General features: G+C 35.7%; 1 protein-coding gene across 1 annotated transcript in view; it reads right to left on the reverse strand.

Annotated features, from left to right (window-relative positions):
* Positions 1 to 204: 204 nt before the first annotated feature.
* LOC144973096 (chitinase-3-like protein 1) overlaps positions 205 to 1,683 on the reverse strand; it is a 28,255-nt gene continuing 26,776 nt past the window's right edge. Inside the window, exon 11 of the mRNA XM_078915126.1 lies at positions 205 to 1,003. Within this exon, the coding sequence (XP_078771252.1) occupies positions 837 to 1,003 (167 nt within the window). The 3' untranslated portion in view covers positions 205 to 836. The remainder of the gene's footprint in view (positions 1,004 to 1,683) is intronic.

The following is a 1,683-nucleotide window of genomic DNA, read 5'->3' on the forward strand; positions in this document are numbered from 1 at the left end:
TAGCATTCATAAACTCATGACCTGATACCAAACAAAACAATTCGTCAGAAAACAAGACGAAGACCACAGGAAAAGAAAAAAAATAACTATCGTGAGTTGTAATCAATAACTCAATCAATGGAATCATTCATTTCTTTGATCACTTACGACAACAATTCACTTTTTACTTTCGTTAGGTGACTATCGTCTTCTTTTGTGACGTAATTTTTTTTTTTTTTTGTGGGGGGGGGGGGGGGGGGGGGGTATGTATCAGGCCTAAATCGGATACTAAAATGAAAATATCGAGACATGAAACGTTGGGGCTCCTTCCGTGTGTGGATGCTCAATGTCAAGTCGGCAAACATGACATTTGAGAATTGATAGTATGTGTTTTCAATAAATACACACCATTTCTACCGCTATAGATAGAATGCGGTTGTTCACAACATTGCACATCGAATTAACGAAACTCTGTGACAGAACTTTAAGTCTGGTTATACAGTTGTGAAACACCACAAACCGATGCAAAAAAATAACGGCTGAGTAACGCTCTGCAATATTTATCATTGTACAATAACAAATTTTATACCTGAGAGATAAGATGAAGAAATCACCCAACTGAAAATATAAAACTGCGAAAACCCGTGCCAAATTTCAATTGTATTACATATTATATGAGTGGGAAGATGTTTACCGACCTGACATAGAAACGCATTTTCTGCTATTAAAACCCTTTTGCCCCTTAAGTTTACGAAGGTGACGACCTGAACCGCTGCGTCAAAATACCGGTTTGGTGGATGGGTCACATAATATGTGAATGACAAACGTACAACAACTAGAGAGAAAACGAGGACCATCTACGAATTACAGACATATGTGCTGGTGGCTCGTGATTCACACCTGTGCGTATTGGGATTGAATACACCGTCCCGGCAGGATGAAGATATACGAAAACCTCGTAGACACACGTAGTACCTCACACATGATCCCGGGTAGGGGAATCGTCCGCCATCTGGAGGGCATTCTATTGAAGAGACAGAAAAAAAATACATAAATAAATAAAAAGAACCCAACGAACAAAATAATAAATGAACCAGTAATGATAATTATAATATTAGAATAGTGATGATGATGATGATGATGATGATGATGATGATGATGATAATAATAATAACAACAATAATAATAACAATAACAATAATGATGATGATGATGATGATGATAATAATAATACTGATGATGATGATAATAATAATAATAATAATAATAATAATAATGAAATAATAATAATAATAATAATAATAATAATAATAATAATAATAATAATAATAATAATAATAATAAGAAGAAGAAGAAGAAGAAGAAGAAGAAGAAGAAGAAGAAGAAGAAGAAGAAGAATAAGAATTTTACACATGATTACGGTGAGAGAATGTGAGTCAAGAGCCTTCTCCAAGGACTCAACTATGCGCCGAGCGAGGCTCGAACCCAGGACCTACTCAGGTGTAAAATGAGTACCTGGCCGTTAACAGCGTTGTCTCTGTCTGAACAAAAATTGTAATGTCTCCTAACAGGCGTCATGTCCCGTCCTAAATATTAAATGGTGCTGTTGGTCATGGATCCCTTGTAAAGCGCTTTGAGCACGTTTAGTGGATATTATGCTATAAAAGAGCTCAATATAGAAGCTCAAAAAGCTGAACTTTCCAT

This window comes from Berghia stephanieae, chromosome 5 (assembly GCF_034508935.2).
Source record: "Berghia stephanieae isolate SIO BIC M18660-M18661 chromosome 5, UCSD_Bste_1.3, whole genome shotgun sequence".
In the NCBI taxonomy this organism is placed as follows: domain Eukaryota; kingdom Metazoa; phylum Mollusca; class Gastropoda; order Nudibranchia; family Aeolidiidae; genus Berghia; species Berghia stephanieae.